At 36.8% G+C, this 22,275-nt stretch overlaps 2 protein-coding genes across 3 annotated transcripts; both read right to left on the bottom strand.

Annotated features, from left to right (window-relative positions):
• Nucleotides 1-13,338: 13,338 nt before the first annotated feature.
• LOC145105135 (vacuolar protein sorting-associated protein 60.1-like) lies at nucleotides 13,339-14,203 on the bottom strand. Its single transcript, XM_079042267.1, has 6 exons — nucleotides 14,176-14,203; nucleotides 13,982-14,121; nucleotides 13,724-13,832; nucleotides 13,582-13,649; nucleotides 13,486-13,499; nucleotides 13,339-13,357 (listed from the first exon to the last, which is right to left on the bottom strand). Exons 1-6 carry the CDS (start codon nucleotides 14,201-14,203, stop codon nucleotides 13,339-13,341), a joined length of 378 nt encoding a protein of 125 aa, XP_078898393.1.
• Nucleotides 14,204-18,249: 4,046 nt separating this feature from the next.
• On the bottom strand, nucleotides 18,250-20,838 carry LOC145107490 (uncharacterized). Of its 2 annotated transcripts, XM_079044381.1 has the most exons (7): nucleotides 20,411-20,837; nucleotides 19,745-19,885; nucleotides 19,398-19,511; nucleotides 19,068-19,241; nucleotides 18,859-18,974; nucleotides 18,672-18,762; nucleotides 18,250-18,504 (listed from the first exon to the last, which is right to left on the bottom strand). In XM_079044381.1, exons 1-7 carry the CDS (start codon nucleotides 20,798-20,800, stop codon nucleotides 18,499-18,501), a joined length of 1,032 nt encoding a protein of 343 aa, XP_078900507.1. In that variant the 5' UTR covers nucleotides 20,801-20,837; the 3' UTR covers nucleotides 18,250-18,498. The 2 variants fall into 2 exon arrangements, with proteins under 2 accessions (XP_078900507.1, XP_078900508.1); XM_079044382.1 differs by lacking the exons at nucleotides 18,250-18,504; nucleotides 18,672-18,762 and having other exon boundaries at nucleotides 18,882-18,992; nucleotides 20,411-20,838.
• Nucleotides 20,839-22,275: the final 1,437 nt, after the last annotated feature.

Below are 22,275 nucleotides of genomic sequence, written 5' to 3'. Positions count from 1 at the left end.
GTACGCCAAATTCTATAAATATGAGTTTTGGTTGCGCAAGGTGCAGTTCGTGGGGCACATCGTCAACCAGAAGGGTATATTGGTCGATCCGGTCAATATAGAGGCCATGATGCGGTGGGAGGTCCCGAGGACACCATCAAAGATTCAGAGCTTTATAGGTCTCGCGGGTTATTATCGGAGATTTATCCAAGATTTCTTCAAGATTGCCGTACCATTGACCCGCTTGATGAAGAAGAATGTTACTTTCGATGGGGGACCGATGAACATACAACTTTTGAGACGTTGAGATAGAGATTATGCGAGGCCCCGATTCTCACACTTCCCGAGGGCATTGATGATTTTGTAGTTTATTGTGATGCGTCTATCTCAGGGTTGGGGGTTGTACTCCTGCAGAGGGGTCACGTGATTGCTTACTCTTTGAGGCAATTAAAGCCTCATGAGACGAATTACCCTACACACGATTTGGAATTGGGGGTTATGGTCTTTTCCCTCAAGATTTGTAGGCACTACTTGTATGGGGTTAGGTGTACTATCTATACTGACCATAAGAGCTTGAGATACCTGATGGATCAGCCAAATTTGAACAAGAGGAAGCGAAGATGGTTGGATGTGGTAAAGGATTATGATTGTGAGATCCTATACCACCCTGGGAAGGCCAATGTTGTGGCCGACTCTTTGAGCCGCAAGGCCACCAGTGCACCCCTCGTGGATTTGTGTTTGAGGATGGTCATTATTTCCCCATTGTTAGATATGATCAAGAAGGATCAAGTAGAAGGGTTGAAGAAGGAGAATTGGAAGGCAAAAAGGATCAGGGGTCAGATTCCATTGTTCATTAGAGATCGTCAGGAGCTTATTGACTCAGTGTGGTAGGGTTTGGGTTCCGGTTGCTGGTGGGGTGAAACATACATTACTAGAGGAGGCTCATAAACCGAAGTTTTCAATCCATCCAGGGGTCACAAAGATGTATATGGATATGAAATTAAGTTATTCGTGGCCATGTATGAAGATGGAGATAACATGGTTTGTGGAGCAGTGCTTGACTTACCGGAAGGTCAAGGCCGAACATCAGAGACCCCCATGACAAGATGCAGCCGTTGCCCATTCCCATGTGGAAATGGGAAGAGATCACCATGGATTTCATCACGAAGTTACCAAGGATGGTATGTAGGGTTGATTATATTTGGGTCATTTTTTATAGGTTGACCAAGAGTGCTCATTTCATACCGATCGCCGATAGTATATCTACTGAGAAACTGGGTGACATTTACATCCGAGAGGTGGTGGTTCGACACGGGGTGCCAATTTCGGTAGTTTCAAACCGAGATGTTCACTTCACATCTAGGTTTTGGAGGAAGTTTCATGAAAAGTTGGGTGCTCAGTTGCATTTCAGTACAACATACCACCCCCAGACAGATGGACAAAATGAGCGAACAATTTAGACGCTCGTAGATATGCTCAACGCGTGTGTGTTAGATTTTAGCGGAGTTATGTAACGCCCGTGGATCCGGGCTAGTCAATTTAGAGATAATAGGGGTGGAAAACGACTTTTCGACAAAAAGATTATTTAGAATAAATAATCTTAACCAAGTTGTATAATATGTCTCAAGGGTTCCGTACATATAAAGAACGCCGAAATCCGAGTTATAACGAAGAAGTTATGGCCCGTCGAAGTTTTTCGGCAAAACCGGCACGACACCGGGAAGCGTAAATAGTGAATTTACGATAGATGACTTTTTGGACTTAGTAATCTAAACGAAAGTCGTAGAAAATGTTAAACCGAGAACATCCATAAAAAGAACGCCCAAATCTGACTTCGTATGAGGAAGTTATGAATTTTCTAAGATTTGGCTTAGCAGTGTACAGCCCGAAACTCGAATTTTAGTTCGAGCGGTTTTTGGCTTACGCGACCTAAATGAGAGTTTAATATCTCATTAATAGGAACTCAACGGTAAAAAGACAGACGAAAACGGAGTCCGTATGAAGGAGTTACGAATTCTTCGCGGTCATTTAGCAGTCTAATCTCCTCCTACTGTTAAATTTCAGATCGGTCGAGAATTAGCCGACGGGGTCTAAATGAAAGTTGTAGATATTGTTTTTAGCTACGCGTTGAAAAAAAGAACGTCGAAAACGGAGCTCGTATGCGAGAGTTATGATTTTTCTAAGTCGGGAGGCTGATACGCGATATTGGGTGACGTGGCACCACCAGAAGGCTGCCACATGCACCAACTCGGCGAGTCTGAGTCAAGACTCGGCGAGTCCATCAGATATTTTCACTATAAATAGAGGTGTCGGGCATTCCAACTTCCTCACACCTCACCCTTCAACTTTCTCTCTCTACACTCTCTCTCTCTCTCTCTCTAAGCTCCCTAAGCCCTCCTAAAGTCTAGGTAAACCCCATAGCATCCGAAGGAAGCCCCGAGGCTCCCGGAGTCCCGAGAAAAGAGCCTTTCGGCTCAGGAACGCTGCTCCAGCGAAGCCCGGTTTTTGCGAAAAACCCGCTGTAAGTGAGCTACGCCTAACCTATCTTTAGTATAGCTTATGTTTTAATATAATAATGTTATTATGACCTTAAAATAATTATTTGGGCTATTATTATGAGTTATATAAGAGTGTTGCTTAACGCTTATATAATAATAATAATAGCTAGACTATTAATTAGTCTCGGTGAATATTGAGCTAAACCCTAGTGGTAATGATACTAGGTTTTATCGAGGGATAATTGTTTTGAGATAACGAAGCGCTGTTCGAAGGCAGAATCACCACCTTTCAGGTGAGTGTATAGTTACTTTCATCTTACACATAGATATGAAGTATTTTATATAAATTACGTGCTATGTGTGCATACTATCTGAATACTTGTTGTCTATGCTAGAAGAATGATTTTATACATGTTTTAAAATGATTTAAACTGTATATGTATTTTATATCTACAAATATGTTGGGTATGACATGGGTAGATGAATAATGAGAGATAAAAGATGATGTGAGTAAACATTGGCAGCTATAGACTTAGTGCCTAATAAATAACATCGGCAGCTATGTACTTAGTGCCTATTGGACAAACACTGGTAGCTATGGACTTAGTACCTATTAGGTAAACACGGGTGGCTATGGACTTAGTACCTGTTAGGTGTTGGTAGCTTTGGACTTAGTACCTGGTAGCTATGGACTTAGTACCTGGTAGCTATGGACTTAGTGCCTGTTAGATAAACGTTGGTAGCTATGGACTTAGTACCTACACTGGTAGCTATGGATTTAGTACCCGATGAATGAACTTTTGCAGCTATGGAATTAGTGCATTGGCAGCTATGGACTTAGTGCCGGTCTTATAACCCTGGAAGCAAGGGACTTCGGAATAAACGAATAGATGACTCTTAGGATGGACCCTTGAGAATGGGTATGGGTAAATGGGGTTGATTGTTTGTTGTTTAAACATAATAATTATATTATTGTGGGTTGAAAACCCTATGTACTCACCAGGTTTCCCAACCTGACCCACTTAATCTTATTTGTATCACAGGTGTCGATACGAAGCTACTTTACACTGAGAGATTTAAAAGAGATATAGATCACTAGCGTAAATAAATGTAAGTTTTGTTTATGCTTATGTTTCTGTATTGACGATGACATCCCAAATGTTTTAAAATGAATAAAATACATTTCTTAGGAAATGCTTTGATAACTTATTTATCATGTTTTTCTGGGAACAAATTCCGCAACACTTTTATTAAAAGAGGTACTCTGATTTTTATAAAGCATAAAAAAAATCGGTCTTTTCTGGCCGTGAAAATGGGGATGTCACGGTTGGTATTAGAGCATTAGTTTAAGCGAACTAGGAATAAGGATTTATTTCTAGACTTAAACTTAGAATGCTAAGCGATGATTGTGAGGAGCGTGTCTAATAAATACACATGAATAGACACAAGCACTAGCTTATTTAGGGAAAATGCCTAACATGCTTTGATGTGCTAAATGGTTTATGATATGCATTATATGATCAGATCTATGGTCTGTTGCCGACCGGATCTGGAAATTTTATGTGTTCAGATTTCTAAACGTTTGATTACGGTATTAGAACTGGCATGTAACTTTTCGAAGTGATATGGAGAATTACACGTCGAATCTTTCTTATCTTAATTCTCGTCATTACACACCGAATGTCTGATTTGGTGTATAGATCGAAATGGCAAGAACCCGAAGCGGAGTCGGGAATGGGAACGGAAACAGGAATCAACTCCTAGTGATTGAGCAAATACCTGTTGTAGTAGAAGCTGCACCTGAACCAATCACTATGGCTGGAGTACAAGCCATCATTCGGGCTATGTTAGCTGAACAAAGGGAAGAAATGAGGAGGATGTTGCATGAAAATAGGGACGAACCTACCATGCCCGTTGAGCAACCCGAGCTGAGTCCCGAGCAATCGGAGGAAGGGAACTATACCTGCTCTGTGAGTCAAGCTGAGACTCAAGGAGAACGAAGAAATGGCCCGGAGAGGGGAAACAACAAGGATGGGCGAATGTATAAGAACTTCTTGAGTGCAAAACCACTGAGTCTTTCCGGAAGCCCGAAGCCGATTGAGATTATGGACTGGATCTCCGAAATGAAGACGGTGTTTGAGAGCTGTGACTGTAGCGACAGGCAGAAAACCGTCTTTGCAGTCAGACAATTAAAGTCTGGAGTACTAAGCTGGTGGAAGCTACTAGCTAACACAATGCCCAAGGGAGAAGCAAGCAAGATGTCTTGGGAAGATTTCCTGGTGCAACTAAAAATGCAGTACTGCTCTGAGCAGGATCTTCTGGAGATCAACAATGAGTTCCAGAATCTGAAGAAGGGAAGGATGAGTGTCACTGAGTATGCTGCAAGTTTTACAGAAAAGATGAAGCTTGTCCCCTACCTAGTTCCAACGGAACTTTCCAAGGTCAACAAGTTTGCCAATGGATTACCAGCGGACTTTGGTCCAATGGTCAAACAAGCAACCACTTTGAAAGCTGCCATCTGGGCAGCCAAGAATGTTGAGACCCAAATAAGGGAAAAGGGTCTGGAGAAAGCTGAAGTTGGCGAGAAGAGGAAGCTTGAAGGATCCTCAAGACCTGATAATAAGGGAAAGTTCTCAAAGTCTAACCTGGATGACCAAAGGTATGGAGCCAAGTGGTGTGAAAAGTGCAAGAAGAAGCACTTTGAAAGATGCAACGAAGAGGTAACATGTCACAAATGTGGAAGGATCGGCCACTATTCCAAGGATTGTACACAAAATGATAAGGTATGCTTCAGATGTGGAGGAAAGGGGCACATGTCTAGAGACTGCCCAAACAAAAATGAAGCAGCAAGGCTAGAGGCACCGCCAAAGCCAAGGGCATTCCACATGATCCTCGACGAAGCAGACAATAATGCGAGGAATCAAGGATGAGGAATTCATACCCGAACATCGAGTTATGAAGTAGCCAAGGGGATAGAATCATACGATGTAGCCTATTAGAGGCATAGACTAGGGTGAACTTGAACACCTATGTAATAGTTTCAAGAAATAATAATAAAACCTTCGTTTTGTTATCTGGTGTGTTAAATTGTTATGTGATCTTCTTGTATGGTGACTTGGAAAACTACGAGACAATACTTGGGACGAGTATGAGTAGGTGTGAATGGTAGTAGAGGCCTATACTACCGGAAGCACAGGACTCACACTTGGATCAGGGAAAGTCACAAGGTTACCAAGAAGCTAGTAACTGATTCAATTTTATTCAAGTATGTCGTTATCATTCTTTTGGTAATGACTAAGAAGATTGTTGTTATTCCGACCCTAGTGGTCATATCGAATTGAGTCTGACTAAGACGAGTATGTTACATGGTTCAGAGAACCAAGTCCGATGTAGCACCTGACTTAAGCCGGAAGATTGAAATAAAAGATAATCAAAGCGATCAGTAGAGGTATCACGATAGTTACTTGTAGCTAGAAATGCTACCTTTTAAGATGTGATCAGAACATGAAGGAAAGTATATTCCATTCCGGAATTTGACTCTAAAAGACCTGAGTCCAAGCAACACATCATACGATGAGAGATCATTAGAACATGACCCATCGGTTTATTATGATAATCGAAGGAATAAACTTATCTCAAGTTTGTTAAAGAAGGAGTCTCCAATAAAGATCGATATCGTGACATGAAGATCATGATTGGAAGTCTAACATCAGATAGAGAGCGGGTCCAAGATCGGGCACCGCCTGCATTCAGGAAGTCTTAGAGTTAGATACTCGTTCGAAGAAACATCAAAGTTACGGTTATTACTTAGGATGAAGAGATAACGTTTGGAGTCATCATGTGAGCCCTGTCTTGTTGATGATTCCGGGACGTAATCATCCTAAGGGGGAGATAATTGTAACGCCTGTGGATCCGGGTTAGTCAATTTAGAGATAATAGGGGTGGAAAACGACTTTTCGAAAAAAAGATTATTTAGAATAAATAGTCTTAACCAAGTTGTAGAATATGTCTCAAGGGTTCCATACATATAAAGAACGCCAAAATCCGAGTTATAACGAAGAAGTTATGGCCCGTCGAAGTTTTTCGGCAAAACCGGCACGACACCGGGAAGCGTAAATAGTGAATTTACGAAAATAGTGAATTTACGATAGAAGACTTTTTGGCTTTAGTAATCTAAACTAAAGTTGTAGAAAATGTTAAACCGAAAACATCCATAAAAAGAACGCCCAAATCTGACTTCGTATGAGGAAGTTATGAATTTTCTAAGATTTGGCTTAGCAGTGTACAGCCCGAAACTCGAATTTTAGTTCGAGCAGTTTTTGGCTTACGCGACCTAAATGAGAGTTGAAGATCTCATTAATAGGAACTCAACGGTAAAAAGACAGACGAAAACGGAGTCCGTATGAAGGAGTTACGAATTCTTCGCGGTCATTTAGCAGTCTAATCTCCTCCTACTGTTAAATTTCAGATCGGTCAAGAATTAGCCGACGGGGTCTAAATGAAATTTGTAGATATTGTTTTTAGCTACGCGTTGAAAAAAAGAACGTCGAAAACGGAGCTCGTATGCGAGAGTTATGATTTTTCTAATTCGGGAGGCTGATACGCGATATTGGGTGACGTGGCACCACCAGAATTGGACACGTGGCACCACCAGAAGGCTGCCACATGCACCAACTCGGCGAGTCTGAGTCAAGACTCGGCGAGTCCATCAGATATTTTCACTATAAATAGAGGTGTCGGGCATTCCAACTTCCTCACACCTCACCCTTCAACTTTCTCTCTCTACATTCTCTCTCTCTCTCTAAGCTCCCTAAGCCCTCCTAAAGTCTAGGTAAACCCCCTAGCATCCGAAGGAAGCCCCGAGGCTCCCGGAGTCCCGAGAAAAGAGCCTTTCGGCTCGGGAACGCTGCTCCAGCGAAGCCCGGTTTTTGCGAAAAACCCGCTGTAAGTGAGCTACGCCTAACCTATCTTTAGTATAGCTTATGTTTTAATATATTAATGTTATTAGGACCTTCATTATTTGGGCTATTATTATGAGTTATATAAGAGTGTTGCTTAACTCTTATATAATAATAATAATAGCTAGACTATTAATTAGTCTCGGTGAATATTGAGCTAAACCATAGTGGTAATGATACTAGGTTTTATCGAGGGATAATTGTTTTGAGATAACGAAGCGCTGTTCGAAGGCAGAATCACCACCTTTCAGGTGAATGTATAGTTACTTTCATCTTACACATAGATATGAAGTATTTTATATAAATTACGTGCTATGTGTGCATACTATCTGAATACTTGTTGTCTATGCTGGAAGAATGATTTTATACATGTTTTAAAATGATTTAAACTGTATATGTATTTTGTATCTACAAATATGTTGGGTATGACATGGGTAGATGAATAATGAGAGATAAAAGATGATGTGAGTAAGCATTGGCAGCTATAGACTTAGTGCCTAATAAATAACATCGGCAGCTATGGACTTAGTGCCTATTGGACAAACACTGGTAGCTATGGACTTAGTACCTATTAGGTAAACACGGGTGGCTATGGACTTAGTACCTGTTAGGTGTTGGTAGCTATGGACTTAGTACCTGGTAGCTATGGACTTAGTGCCTGTTAGATAAACGTTGGTAGCTATGGACTTAGTACCTACACTGGTAGCTATGGATTTAGTACCCGATGAATGAACTTTTGCAGCTATGGAATTAGTGCATTGGCAGCTATGGACTTAGTGCCGGTCTTATAACCCTGGAAGCAAGGGACTTCAGAATAAACGAATAGATGACTCTTAGGGTAGACCCTTGAGAATGGGTATGGGTAAATGGGGTTGATTGTTTGTTGTTTAAACATAATAATTATATTATTGTGGGTTGAAAACCCTATGTACTCACCATGTTTCCCAACCTGACCCACTCAATCTTATTTGTATCACAGGTGTCGATACGAAGCTACTTTACACTGAGATATTTAAAAGAGATATAGATCACTAGCTTAAATAAATGTAAGTTTTGTTTATGCTTATGTTTCTGTATTGACGATGACATCCCAAATGTTTTAAAATGAATAAAATACATTTCTTAGGAAATGCTTTGATAACTTATTTATCATGTTTTTCTGGGAACAAATTCCGCAACACTTTTATTAAAAGAGGTACTCTGATTTTTATAAAGCATAAAAAAAATCGGTCTTTTCTGGCCGTGAAAATGGGGATGTCACAAGTTAGGATACTTATCTTCCGTTGCCCGAGTTCTCCGACAAAAAAACTATCATGTCAATATTGATCAACCATCTTTGGAGATGTTGTAAAGAAGGAAGTGTAGGAACCCGATTTATTGGGGCAAGGTCGAACATCGGATCATGGGGAGTAATGAGGTAGTACTCAAGACCACTGAGTTGATACAACATGTGTGCGATAGGTTGCAAATTGTGCAAAGTCGATAGAAGAGTTATGCTAACCGGCGAGGATTGGACCTCGAGTTCCAGGTGGGGGATTTTATGCTTCTGAAGGTATCATCCGGTTTCAAAAGTGGGGCAAGTTAGCCAACGGTTTATTGGTCCCTTTAGGATTATCACCCGGGTGGGCAAGATGGCATACTGGCTGGATTTTCCTGATGAGCTCAGTAAGATCCACAAAACTTTCCATGCCTCTCAGCTACGTAAGTGTTTAGCCGACGATTCTGTAGTGATTCCTTTGGATGAAATTTAGGTTGATGAGCGCCTGAACTACGTAGAGAGACCGATTGCGATTCTCGACAAAAAGACAAAGACTCTATGCAAAAAAGTGGTGAACTTGGTAAAGGTGCAATGGCAACACAGGAGGGGCTTTGAGTGGACGTGGGAGCCTGAGGAGGAAATGAGAGAGCATTACCCTAAGTTATTTACAGCAGCGGAGTTCGAGGACGAATTCTGATTCAAGTGGTTGAGAGTTGTAACACCCAAAACTTGAGGTATAATTTGATTTGTCAAAGTTTGACTTTTAGGAGTCGCCACATCATAGTGAAGGATCACCACGACGTGGAGAGTCATTTTTGAGTCGCAATCTTATTTGACCAGCCATGGCATGGCAGTTATAGGCCACGACATGGAAGCCGCTGATGGTTAAACCCTACTTTTCCGGGTTTTGCACCATATTTAAAGGAATGAGGAGGCTAGGGTTTTCTCACCCTCAGCCTCCTAAAGACCTGAAGAAGCCCTAATCTCTTTCATCCATTGTTGAATCCCTTTTAGTGTTCTTGGAAGTCCTTAAAGGAAGAACGAAGAAGAAGTGACCAAGATTCAGCAAGCAAGTAGTCATTCTCATCCTAGCACTCTTCTAGACCTTTGTAAGTGTCCAAGACTCGATTTTTATCATGACATGTTGCTAGATCTTTAGATTTTTCCCTTAATCTTCATATTCTAGTTAGTTGGAGTGGTGAGATCTCATAAAGTTTGCAACTTTATGAATCTTTGGATCATTTGGAATGATTATGGATGTGGATATGAAGTATGGTTGAGTTTTTTTGAGTCATGCATGTGATTTTTATCAAAAACCCTTATTTTGACTCATTATAGCTTTAAGACATGCATTGGACATGCATGTCCATAAATCACCGACTTTTATGACGGTTTTGGTATTAGAAACCCTTCTGGAGAAAATGAGCTAAGGAATTTTTGGAAAAGTGCTTAATGGGTGAATCTATGTCTTATTTAGCCTCTTACCTAGGGTTTGAGATTTTGACCTTTTGGGTGGTCTTAATGGATAAAGTTGGAAACTTTATCCTTTTAGACCATGTTTCAGACCAGATCTGAGTTTTAGAGCTCTTGGAATCGAACAAAACCGCTTAACCCATTAAGCTGTTGGAAACCCAGTGCCCACGACGTGGCATTAGGTCACTACGGCGTATTGACTGGGAAAAACACGACTGTCTCGATGTATGAGGGCCAAGGCATGGCCATGGATGGCCACGACGTGGCAGTTGACTTAAGTCAACATTGACTGTTGAATCTGACCATTGACTTTTAACTTGAGCTGGCTTTTAGTCAAACACCTAAACTTGGGAGAAGAGCTAAGGGTTTATCTGGTATGACTGTATAGGTGGAGCATAGCATTAGTATTTTGGCAGTGAGAGCAGTAGCAGTTGAGTATCGACTGAGAGGTGAGTCTTCTCACTATACATGTGGGTCGAAGGCACCAATGCCAGCCCACTGGATTGTGTTATGTAGGATGTTAGTTGTCTTTGTGACTCTTGCATGTTTGTATGATTGGGTTGAAATAAACCCTAGGGATGGGCCCATTATTTCATGATCGAGTTGAAATAAACCCAGGGTTGGGCTCATGATTGTATATTGGGTTGAAAGAAACCTAGGGTTGGGCCTATTATTGTATGTTGGGTTGGAATATACCTCAGGGTTGGGCCCAACTGTATGTATGGTATGTGGTACTTTGGAGAACTCACTAAGCTTTGTGCCTACAGTTTATCTTTATGGTTTCAGGTACTTCCGGTAAGAAAGGGAAGAGCTTGGCGTGATGACACAACATCCCCCTCATGATTCCTCACTTATGATTATTTTTACTCTGATGATTTTGATATTTTGTATCATGGTTAAATTTGAGCCATCTGATGTATGGAATTAATAATTTTTAAAATGAACATTTTTATCACTGTTTTTGGGATGTTACACATAAAAATACCCATTTTACCCTTTTGGCCAAAATGCATATTCTCATGCATTCTTTCTCTTAAACTTGCTCATCTAATCTCATATTAGTGACTTAAACTCTTATTTGGTCATTTTCATGAAGTTACCACTTCATATTCTCATATATTTTTTTTTCATAATTGACCAAATTGCCTCTTTGGTCAATATTTGACTAAAAGTCAACTTACTCTAAATTTCAGGTTCTTAGAGAAAGAGTATCAGACGAAAGTTATCAATTTCAATTGCATCTACAACCAAAAGTTGAATAGTGGTGCGGGCAGAAGATCGAAACTTGATATTTTAAAGTCAACACAAAGTTAGTATCTCAAACTCTTTATAATGGAATTTTTTCCACACGAGGCAATATGTGATATTTTAACATTACACATGAAATGGTTAATCTTCGAAGTAATATGTGAGAATCCCTCTCCTTTATCAAAAAGACCAAAACATCCTACTTAACACGTACACAACCTCTTCGGATGCACTATTTTCATATGAATTCAACAAAGAAAATGAAGAGTTTCCCGATGAAGCTTTGCAATTGCTACAAAGAGAAAGGAAGAACGCGACATCCACGTCCTCATAGCCTCCTGAAATAACAAAGACCGTCACCGAAATTGTTGGCCTCATCCATACAAATAAGAAGAGACAGAGGACAAAAAATGACACCGAGCTAATAAATCGCGTATAATGGAAACGACGAGCAAAAGAAAATGGCTTTATGGAGGAGTTATGATTGATCAAGGAAAAGCGAATGGAAAAATATTTGTAGTTCTTCTTCAGCCACTCACCGGAGGAATGTTGAATGTGATGCTCGCTGGCAAGTGGAAAATATGAACGATTTATGGTTGGAAGTTGTAGAATTTCATTTTAGGATTTTAATTATTGTATTTAGGAATATAATTGTTTTTATGGTTTTATATAACGTTTGTATGTAGTTACTTTTTCTTAACGAAATGTTATTTTTGTTTTTATTTTTATTTATTTAATTTTAAATTAGTAAATGTTTGATTTTTTTTTTCTAAATAATTAATTGTATGGGTTGGAAGGGATGAGAGAAATGAATTTATGTGTCGTGGCCTTGTGGGTAGGAGAAATGAAATTGAAGAGAGAAAACAAACTGATATAAAACATATCATGTGAGTTAGAAATTATGTAGAACATTTTCCACCCCTTTGTAAATATAGTTGCTTTATATTTTATGTAAAAAATAAAGTCAGTGTTCTCAAGCCTAACTCTACTTTTATTTTTTTTTTATTTTCATGTCCATATAAAATAATGACAAGTGTTTTAAAATCAAAATATGATATGGATAAAAGGATAAATATAAAGGAAAAGTAGACGGATATTTAATTTCTCATAAAGTTTATTTAATTTGTTTCAATTTTGAGTTTATTTATTAGAATTTATTTGGCATTTGTTTAATTATGTTATTATATTTTAATTGTGATGATTATTTCAAATATATTTAAATTTTAAACACTTTTTATTTGCCTGTTTTTGTCCATTTTTGTAATCTATCTTATTTGATGATTTTTATATTTTAAATTTTAAGCATCAAAGTATAATTTCATATCATGTAAATTTAATTGGCCGCCCAAATCGTTGTACCATTAATTTCACCAAATCTTTGTTTATTTTTCTAAACAATAAAAGGTGCACGTGTCCTGTTAAAAACGAGTAAACGCACGATCAATAACACAAAATGATTAAATGAGGGTCTATGATTGAAATCAAATTTAAATCCTAAAATCAATATTTTAGGACGTTATCATTAACCCTCTCTCCTAAAAAAATCAAACTAGTTGAAAATTATATTGTTACCCTCATAGTTCTCTACCTACACAAACAAAATATTAGTCTATTACTACGGGTAAATCCGTGGTTAATGAGTTTTATGGACGAATTTTCCATATACCCAAACCAAATATGTTGGTGAAACGGTTATGGTTATCTTTTGGAAAAATGACTAAGGAGGATAACCAACTGTTGATTTTGTTCACATTTCATCACTTTTTTTTGTACACAATATATTATCTAATTTGTTGTTTGTGTTCACCATAACCATTTTGATCGGCTATCACATGTGATAGCCGGTCAAAATGATTATGATTAACACAAACAACAAGTTACATAATATATTGTGTATAAAAAAATGACTAAATGTGAACAAAAATCAACAGTTGGTTACCCTCCTGAATCATTTTTCCAAAAAAATACAAGCAATAGTTTAAAAGTATTCAAGATGTGTATTAAAATGCATGCACAAAAATAATGCAAAGTAGCCATGCAGAGTCAGATGCGCAGGGGACTTGAGGCAAACCAAATCCATCCAACCTATAAAACATTAGATAAAATGATAAAAATGCCCTTTTAATTAATTTGTGTACTTAAAAAAATAAAGTTTTGGAATACTAACCTTAACAATGTGGGATGATATTGCATGCCTAGTGGGAGCTGGAGGCAAGTTCAGCTCTTCATTAAAATCTGGTTCATTGTCAGGTTGAAGATATAAAGATACACTTTCGCCAACTTTTGACAGTGATGAGAATTAGACTTACCACCCATGAGATCTTCTACATCAATGTCATCAGACACATTGTAGCTTTTATCAAGAGACTCTTGTATTTCATTGCTAACATCCACCAACTCCATTATGTCAACATGACACTAACAACAAAAGTAATTTAATACTATCACAAGAGATACAATATTTCACATAGATAATAGTTTATATTTATTTATTAATGGTAAAATTAAAATCAAACAAAAAGACAAGTGTATAAATAATGATTAATTTAGACTTTTGTGAAACATACTGTTTGTTGAGCATCTTTGATACCCTCAGAAGCAAATGTGACTTGATCTAGATTAAAGGTTTGATTGTATAGTGTGTCACGCTGTCCTTTATATCTAACAAGAATAAACAAAAGGGAAAATGACTCAGGAAGGTAACCAACTGTCGATTTTGTTCATATTTGATCACTTTCCTTTTTTTTTGTACGCAATATACCATCTAACTTGTTGTTTGTGTTCACCATAGCCCTTTTGACCGACTATCACCTATGATAGTCGGTCAAAAGGGCTATGGTGAACACAAACAACAAGTTAGATGATATATTGTGTACAAAAAAGGAAAGGGACAAAATATGAACAAAATCAACAGTTGGTTACCCTCTTAAGACATTTTCCTTTATCTTTTTGCATAGATTTATCGATGTTTTTTTTTTTTTTTTTTTTTTTTTTTTTTTTAAGTTTAGTGACAAAAAAGTCAATCATAACTCATACTCCCACGTTAAATCTTGAGTAGCCAAGTACCGAACGGATAACTGTTGAAAACATCTAAGCAGTAAGTTCACCCCTAATACGTTTTAGCTATGGAGTTTCCCATGAATATTTAGTGATATATTTGTTGTGAATTTCCTACATATTTGTTTAGCGACAAATTATCCATGGAAAACGTCGCTAAATTAACAAATTTAAAAAATATAAAAGACTATTGTTAAAAAAACATAAAAGAAAAAATGCACAAAAGAACAAATCGTAAATTGTTGTTAAGTTCTGTGTTCAACACAGAGCTCTTAAAACAAATTTGTCTTCTATTTGGTGTTTGTTTCCAAAAATATAATAGTGGTAGTGACTCTTCAAGATCACATGGACCTTCAATAGCCTAAAAAATACCTTGGTTGCATCAAGAGGAGGATCGTTAAAATTGAAGAGATGTGTCTTAGTCGGCAAGAAAAGTATTGTAACATAGCAGGACACACACAAGTGCAATGAACTCAAGCCAATTAGGTTCGCTTTTGCAACATAAATACATGTGCGTAAGAGGTGTTTGTGTTGTAAGACTTTCAAGGATAAAAAGTCTTTTTTTTTTTATTCATACCCATGTAGAATGAAATAAAACTCACTTCACCTATTTGTTAGAGTTTTTCTGCTATCTCACTTCCACATGCAATTTGTCAATCATCTTTAATCCGCTTATAACGTATGATATATCGAGAACAAAAATATCACGACTTATGAGAACATAGACACGTTTAAAAAAAACATTTCTTGTAAATCGTATTATTTAAAACATTATTTTAATAATAAAAATAATCTTGCATGCAAACTTAATTGGCCGCGCAAACCGTTGCGTTACTATCACCAAATTATTTCTTCTCTATTTTTTTATACATTAATTCACATATATAAACCCAAGATCATTAATGTAAAGACCCACTTAATTAATGTATATCTTAAGTAGGATAGATATATATATCGATCATTAATGTAAAGACCCACTACTATCTTTTTACATATTACCATAAGTTTAAAAAATGAGTGAGATGAGGTCAAAGATATATTCAAAACTTAAATGATTTTATATGATGTGTGCATGGGAATAAGGGGGGAAGGGGGCCCTTAACATAGTATATATATGAGCACACATTATCATGCCACTTTCATTCCTCACTAACACATTTACATACCTCACTTGGCTAGAAATGGCTAAAATCATTCAATCGGTTTTTGTCATTATTCTTGTTTTCACCCTCGTGATCCCGATAGTGATAGCAATTCGAGACTTCTCCGACAAGAACCTTAAAACACCCGAAGAGGAGGATGTAAAACACCCCGAGACTTTCTTCAATTATGATCGTGGATACCTAATTCCGGGTATTGGACGAGGTATTAAACCAAAGTCAAAGGATGGGTTCAACCCTTTCACCTACAATCCAATTACGGGAGGTAATAATGGAATACCGGGAGTCACTGTCCCTAGTGGTGGTGGCAACATCCCTGGTTATGGTGACTTCGGTAGCAGTGGCAGTGCAGGAGGTAGCTACTTGCCAGGTGGCGATGACACATTGGTTCCCAGCCCCGAGGATGAGGGCCCAAATCCTGCCCCAGATAGTCCTTGAGATCCCGTTTCATATGCAGTAGTATATGACATGATAGTTTGTGCTGTGTTTGACATGTATTAGGCTGGAGGTGGAACTGATGATCTCGTCACATGTAGTGGCGAATGGGGCATCATGGATGAAGATTCTTGTTTTTTATTTTGTTAGTGTTTCTGATTTATGTTATGTACTTAATAATTAAGGTTGTAAAACGAAATGTTTTGGTCAATAAATAGCAAATAAGACCAAAACTTATGTATTAATGTCTTCTTAGCATTCGCATGATATAAACTGGACCCATGAAACAAAATTGTTAAAGGATCGAATTCGCCTAAAGTTTTAAGTTGTAAACAATGTAGGAAATCTCAATTTGATTTCATTTATTTGTGTATTATAGCATCGTACCTACGTTCATTCCTTTGTATTCAACATCTGTGTTTTAAAATTTTTTTTATTAAGGCACTGGAGTTTGAAATAAAAGCAGACAACTAACTACATTCATAGTATAAATTAAGCTGTCGTTTTCAGATCAAAACGCATTAATTTCTTAAAACCAGCTACAATTTATGGGTGTATTATGTGTTTCTTTATCAATGATGCTATCCACTTGTTACTGGTAGCTTCATGCCTTCTGTTATTTCTATTTAATTTTCATCATGCACTTGCATTCTATTTTGATACCTTTATTTGGTGGGTTAAATACAAGAAATAGCACCGAACTTTCATTTAATTGTGTATTATAAAATTTTGCTTTCATTTATTTCTATTTCAACATTTTTGGTCTAATGGTTTTTTTAAGACATTGTACTTTGAAACTCTATCCAATTGTAGTATGGAGCTTTAAATTTCAACCTTTCAAAACAGGGTAAAACATGAAAATTGGTTTTTTAAAGGATCAAAAAAGTATAATGTTTAATCACTAAAAAAAAAAAAAAAAAAAAAAAAAAAAAAAAAAAGTGAAGTACGTTGTGAAAAGTTGTGTTTTTCAGTATTTCGTCCATTGTTCTTTGGGTGAACACTGTATGAAGTTAACAAGAACACCACTTATATACAAGCAATTTGTGTCATTAAACCAGTTATCTCCTAAGGAGTTAACTCGACATAAACATGTGAAAAACCCTAGGACCTATAAATGCTGTGATCATCACACTGATAAATAAAATGGCAAGTTAAGCTACTAACCTCTGCTAGTAAGATTCAATTCACATCGCTTAAAAGACAAAATCATCAGAGAATTACACCTTCACATTCAAGTAGAGGGATCCAAACTTCCAAGTTCATAAGAATTCTATGGATTTCAGGAAACAAGTGATACATGTATTCTTTGGGAACACATAACATCAATCAATAACTTCCGACCGAAATCAATAATCGAATCAAACAGTGAACAGGTTGAAGAGAATGTAGCCAAGGAAACAGAAGAAAATGATGAGGAACACGTAATCTACGAAGACGAAAAATCGAGTTTGCAGATCATTCTTCCTAATTCTCTTGGAATGTGGATTCTTCGGTTCAGCAATTGGTTGGTGATTTACCATTGAAGCGTCTGACGTTGCGATGTATCAAGTTTCTAAATCACGGTTTAGGGTTTGTTTGATCGGCGACTCTGCCCCGATGATCGTCTTTAATCCGTTGTGTCACACATTCACGCCACGCGTTTGATATATTTTCTCTAACTCCTCTAAGTTATTAACTTATAAGTTATAATAATCTTTTTCTTATTATAAATTTATACTTTCTTTTTCCTTTAGCATTGTATTTTCAGATTATTTTTTGTTATATTTTAATTCTTTGACCAATTGTAACAATAAGAACTGAATTATGATAAAATGACTCTAGTTTACTAATTTATGCAAACAATGCTCTATTTTTTTTTTACCAATTTTGCAACCATGTTTTATTTTTACCAATTGATGCTACTCGTATAAAATGCAACCATATTTCAGTAGACCTGTAAAATATTGCATTTTTTTTATCGAAAAATAGAACCTCATTGCATATTTCGTATACAAAATAAACAAAGTTGTTGCACTATGTGCATTTAACCCGTTCATACTTTTGTATATTCATATATATTTTTTAAATAAAATTTTGTCAACCACATACTTATACTATAGAATAAAGTACAAAAATTATCCCTGTATATGAAAAATTATGTGTCTCGTCCTAAAAGAATTTAATTACAGAGATCGTACACACCATTTTTGGTCGATAAATCGTCTAACTTAATGGTATAATCATTAAATCCTATATTTATCATATTTACTCATACAATATAAACATTCTAAATATAATCATTCTATGATTCTATCTTTTACAACAAGGATTACATGTAAAGCTTAGCCACGCATCCTTTAAACAATTATTTCCATAAAACAACATAAAATGATTATTGTTTCTTTGATCATCCACCCCCCATCCGCCTGCTGAGTTTTGCAAATTCTTCATAACTATTCCTGTCATTTATAAATATCTTTTATCTTCGCATATTTCATATAATAAAAATCACTTTGTTACATAAACCGGAAAGAAAAAGAAAATGGCGTAACATTATCCTATAAAAAAAAATCAGTTTATTGGATAAACACACAATTAATGAATTAACCCATTGTAATATATATACCTCCGACTCTGAGACGTTTGTTGATGATGAAGTCGTGTCTATGTCTCCTTGTGTATCTGAAATCCGTGCTTCCGATTTCTCATTGGAGTATCTAAAAAAAGTCAAAATACATGCATTATCTAGTTGTACAGTACAACGATATGATGCATATTTCAAAATTGTTGAAGATAGAAATTGATTTACTTACGTGGAGAGTATTGTAACCCACACAAGCTCAACACAATCCACCCAAAGAAGTCTTTGCTCAATAGGAACCACACCATATGTTATTAGATGTGCAAATGGCCATAGCTTCCATCCCGCCTATATCAAATCAAGAAACTAAACTTTTACCAATAAATAATATAATAGAATGCAAGTAAATATCTGTAAGTATGTTTTGTATTATATGCTTACTTTTAACATGGGGAAGAATGTTGCTTTGAGTTCATTGGATATATTGGTGGGGGACTCAAATCGCAATAACCCCAAAACCACAAAATAGATGCTGTTCCAAATTGCTGACCATACTGTTTGGTCAAACGCAATTTTTGCTGGAACTACCCACCAGTCTTTCCAAGGGATAAGAGCCTACAAACAACGTAACAAAATTTTAATCGAGTAGTGTGGCTATAAATAATTGGGTAATTTTTCTGATGTAATAGGAAAAATGGAATTTGGATGCTATAATAAACAAATGAATGAAAATATGTTGTTATTATTAATTTGAATAAAATGTATCATTACCTCGCATATTTGGTAATAGAAATGGGAAAGAGACCCATGGAGAGTGAATCCCACAAGCCCTGATCGAAACAACCGAGTCCTGTCGAACTCAAATAGAGGCTTCCCTTCGTAACACTGCAAATCCATTTAAAAGAAAAAGATAAAATTAGTTTACTCTTTTTACAAATATATGAAATGTACTTTACCTTTTTGTTACCATAATTACTGATAATAGCAATATGTAAGGGTAAAGTATATTGTTTTTCTCTGCAATTTATTCTTAAAAAACATTTATAAATGTTGAAACTGGAAAAAAGAACATATTGAAAAGCTAAATTCAGCAAGAAATTTGGGAGTAAAGAAGTTACTTGTGCAATCCAATCGCCTATAGAGTAAACAACACCACTTATCATCATCTTAGCCAAAACAGGATTTTCTTTAAGAGCTTCTTCATAAGCAATCCAATTGTGCTCTGGAGCATATCTTAGTATCTCATAAAGGGTCCATCCCTATATCACATGAGTAAAACAAGATAACTCATACATTACAACTGAGAAAATCTTAAATTACATAGCTACCCCTAGCTTTAAGTAGTTTATTATATGATCGTGATACATATTCTTTAGGTTTCAATAATAAGTACTCATCATTACACCATCAAAATGGATTTCAACAGACTAATTCTGCCATATTGAATGCCACATGGGACGCCATGTCAATGCCAGGTAGATATAATTCTACCATATTGGATGCCACTGTGGACACCAAGAAGGATTCAATGGCAGTTTTTCGGTTGAAATTACACCCAGATGATGTAATGAGAACACACAAAATTGTCCGTTGGTATATTGATTACAAATTAAAGATAAGTTACCTAAAAAGAAAATTAGGTATGATTGATTTTCGTGACATTAACCAAACAAATTATCTCCAAATTTATAAACAGAAGTGAGAAATTACACGAAATTGCACGCATCCAACACAACTAATTAGAAGTAAGTGAAGCTCATAATAGAACTGAAATCAAAACTCACATGCCAATACTCATGATCAATGGTGAGCAGCCTAGTGACAGCAAGAGTACCAAAACCAAGAACAATAGAAGCATTAACTGCTTTACCCATAAATCTATCAATTTCTTCCGACCCATCTCGAACAACAAATTCTTTGTCTCCCCCTTCTAATCCATTTACACTTTGTTCATCTTGTTTGAGATCGGAGACGCTAATCTTTTCCGTAACCACTTCCCTGTCCTCTGCGATGGATTTAATCAGTACATGACTGTTTCTTGATTGAGGGAAAATTTTAGATGAAGAGAAGGATAAGGGGGTTGAAGATGAGATGGGTCTTTTCGGTGGAGAGAGTTTGCAGGTTGAGAAGACGTAATTGCTGCTGGAAGCCATGGCTGAGGGTTGTTTGATCATATGAAGTTTTGGTTTTTGCCCTTGATCAGGAAATTAGCTATTTTTATATTTTATGCTGAATTACAAAAGTAGTCCTTTAAGTTTTTGGGGTTTGGGCATTGCAACGTGGGATTAGAATTATCTTCACATTTTCCTCTCCTCGTCGACACACAAATCACAAGTAAAACCAAAGTTTGACTTTAAACAAAGAATATAAGTTTGACTTTGCAATCTTCTTTTCCTACGAAGTTTATGCCAAAAAAAAATCTCTCAATCCGTTGTGATGAATTTTAAATAAGAAAAATGATAAATAGGAATAAAACTAAAGGAACGTTATACAATTTTATTATTGTGAGAAAACACATGGTACATTAACGAGACTATTGTTTAAAAGATGTTTTTGTAGTTTGATTTGTGTAATAAGATAGTTTTGGCGAATTGTCTCACACTAGTGGGGATAGTTGGCGTGTTTTGGTCCGGATATTGATAGCTTGGACTTGGAGTGTTGCTCAACTTTTCCTAGTTTTCTTGAGCAATAAAGGAATGTTATATAAGGAAAGTCTTAGATGTTTACCGATTAGATTCCTAGTCATATGCCGATATGTTTGTTCAGTATATATATGTTCGATAGGATCCTGTAAACATGTATTGGAGTTTTGAGTTATAAGTTTCCGTTGGAAAATATTTGTGTGTGATTGTCACTTGAAATAAGTTGAGTCCTTTTATATATCTCTCTAACAAACATTATCAGAATGTTTCAGGTTGGAAATATACTGAAGATTCAACAAGTGTTTGAAGAATCAGATGTTGGAGCACTTGAAGTGAACATGGAGCACTTGTTGTACACATGGAGCACTTGCTATTGACATGGAGCTCTTGTTGAACATGGAGCACTTGAAGAAAGCAAATTGGATCATCATGATCTCAGATGACACATCTGGATCATATGTGGAGCATCAAGACGTTGATGGATCATTTGGAATATTGATGACTCATCAGAAACATTGTTGGCTCATCCACAACTCTATGGCTCAACATGAATAATTGGTGGCTCAACTCAAGTCAGTGGATCAACATGATCACATTGATGGCTCAACAAGACTGCACATGACACATCATGTACAATGAAGGCATGTCCAAATGCTTAAAGAAACATGAATTTCGTCCATGGTCCATCATGAACATGTGGTGATACATCTTCAAGTTCAAGACACAGTCCAACACTCAAGAAACAACTCAACTTGGTCAATAACACTTCTGGAAGTTGATGACATCTAAGAAGACAATTGAGCAACATGATGCTCATGTCGCTCATCATATTTTCAATGTTGATCATGAAGGCTCAAGAATTATGAAGACTCATAACTTGGATGGAACCCTAACGGAATACTAACGGAGTTGGAATATTCCATTCATTGTCCGTTAAGTAGGGCAAAGGTGTCAACTGATGACTAAGTCATGATGACGTGTCAACACCTGATTGGTCAAGATGCCAT

This window comes from Lactuca virosa, chromosome 4, assembly GCF_052849685.1.
Source record: "Lactuca virosa cultivar CGN04683 chromosome 4, Lactuca_virosa_CGN04683_v6, whole genome shotgun sequence".
In the NCBI taxonomy this organism is placed as follows: Eukaryota; Viridiplantae; Streptophyta; class Magnoliopsida; order Asterales; family Asteraceae; genus Lactuca; species Lactuca virosa.
Note: the sequence above shows the minus strand (reverse complement) of the source record. Positions and strands in the feature narration are given on the sequence as shown.